The sequence below is a fragment of the Suricata suricatta genome, chromosome 16, assembly GCF_006229205.1.
Source record: "Suricata suricatta isolate VVHF042 chromosome 16, meerkat_22Aug2017_6uvM2_HiC, whole genome shotgun sequence".
Lineage (NCBI taxonomy): Eukaryota > Metazoa > Chordata > Mammalia > Carnivora > Herpestidae > Suricata > Suricata suricatta.
Genome location: NC_043715.1, coordinates 55,934,676 through 55,936,421, shown reverse-complemented (window position 1 = coordinate 55,936,421; position 1,746 = coordinate 55,934,676). Strand labels below are relative to the sequence as shown.

Genomic DNA, 1,746 nt, shown 5'->3' with positions numbered 1-1,746 from the left:
GCGAATTGTGAGGGTGTCCTTCTCCCCTGTTTCCTGTCACCCCAATTCCCTCCCAGACTGGTCACCATCAGCCCAGACCCTCTGTGCCCCCAGTGGCCCAGGGGGCTGTCGGGTGGAAACAGGAGGTCTGGGGAGCACTCACTTGCCTGTCCCTGGTCCCTCAGGTCCCGACACAGCCCTGCAAGAGAGTTCCTGTGAGTGTCCACCCGCCATGTGTGCCAGGTCCAGTGACCACTGGGGCCGATCTGGGGCTGAGCACACTCCTCCCACAGAAGTCCTGCCCCCGGTGTGTCTCCCTGGTCCTGGGGTCTCAGAGACCCTCCCCCCTCTTGTCCAGATGCTCACCGAGGCACAGAAGGGCTGTGAGGGTCGGGGTCCTGACGCTGCTTCCCATGGCCCCAGCAGTGCAGGCAGCTTGTAGAGTCCACAGGACATACACGGGGTGTGACAGCCTGGGCTCTGTGTCCCCGTCACATGAGGGGCCCCACAGGAAGAGGAACAGCCCCTACGGGGCCTCGCAGGGCTCTCCCCGAAGGACGGCCGACAGCAGACGCCCTGGGATCGTTCAGACCAGATGTGAGTCTCACCAGACCCCACACACCCTGCCTGCTCCCCACCAAGCCCAAGTCCAGAGAGGGACTCTGGTCTGGGACAGGAGGCGGGGGAGCGAGGGCCGAGGCTGGTGGCCAGTCCAATTTCGGTTCCAGCTCTGCCTGTGCCCCTTACAGAGGCTGTGAAATCTGGGTGAGTCACTTCCCTTTCCTGAGTTCCGTAAATGCAAAGTTTCTTCCTTCCACCACCTTCCTGTCAATCAGTGACAGTAGTCCCCATGTCCAGTCATGACACCAGGCCCTGGAGAACCATCGGTGAGGCCGACAGACTCCTTCCTTCCCTGGACTCGGCGCTCTGAGTAGTGACAACGGCAGTACAAACATCTAGGTGGGAAACAATTGTTTCAGTCGTACAAGACTGTTCCAGGTTGGAACGAAAAATAAAATGGGGGAAGGGGTGCCCTTGGGTGGCTCCGTCATTTCGGCGTCTGACTTCACCTCAGGTCGTGATCTGACAGTTTGAGTTCAAGCTGTGCCGACAGCTCGGAGCCTGGAGGCTGCTTCACGTTTTGTGTCTCCCTCCTCTGCCCCTCCCCGACGTGTGCTCTGTTTTTTTGTCTCTTTCTCTCTCAAAAATAAACAAACATAGAAAAAAAAAGGAAACCAGGAGATTCGATAGGTAGACGTCATGCAGCCCGTGGTCCCCTGGGGATGAGGGACAGAGGCAGGAACCATGGGGTAGCCGAAATGGGAGTGGGGGGAATCCTTGGCCAGAAAGATCTCGAGCTGTTCTCAGAATTGAGAGCAGTCAGGAGGAGGCGAGGGCCTGTCACAGGAGGTGGATAAGCATGCCAGCCTTAGAGATTTCATCATTAAGCAGTGGGAGGATCGCAGCCAGCAGACCGGAGGAACAGATTTCTGTGGGGAAAGACCGACACTGTAGGAAGTACAATGCGGAAGTACAAGGCGGGAGGACTCTAATGACAATTACCGGACTGATCATCAGTAGTGAAACCCGAGCACTCATCTGGCTGCCGGACTGCGTGTTGATCGGTATTTCACATTGTTTATGTGGCGTTTCACTGGAGCCTTACAGGAACCTGGCACAAAACAGTTACAGTTGAGTGAAATGAGCCAGGGTGGCTTCAGGGTCTGGCAGGTCAGAGAGGAGCTGGCCAGTTCCGATCTGCTGGCA

General features: G+C 57.3%; 1 protein-coding gene across 1 annotated transcript in view; it reads right to left on the bottom strand.

The window, feature by feature from the left end:
• The window catches only part of LOC115279885 (leukocyte immunoglobulin-like receptor subfamily B member 3), a 5,471-nt gene extending 5,077 nt beyond the window's left edge, over window positions 1-394 (bottom strand). Inside the window, exon 1 of the mRNA XM_029924388.1 lies at window positions 346-394. Within this exon, the coding sequence (XP_029780248.1) occupies window positions 346-394 (49 nt within the window). The remainder of the gene's footprint in view (window positions 1-345) is intronic.
• Between the last annotated feature and the right edge of the window lie 1,352 nt (window positions 395-1,746).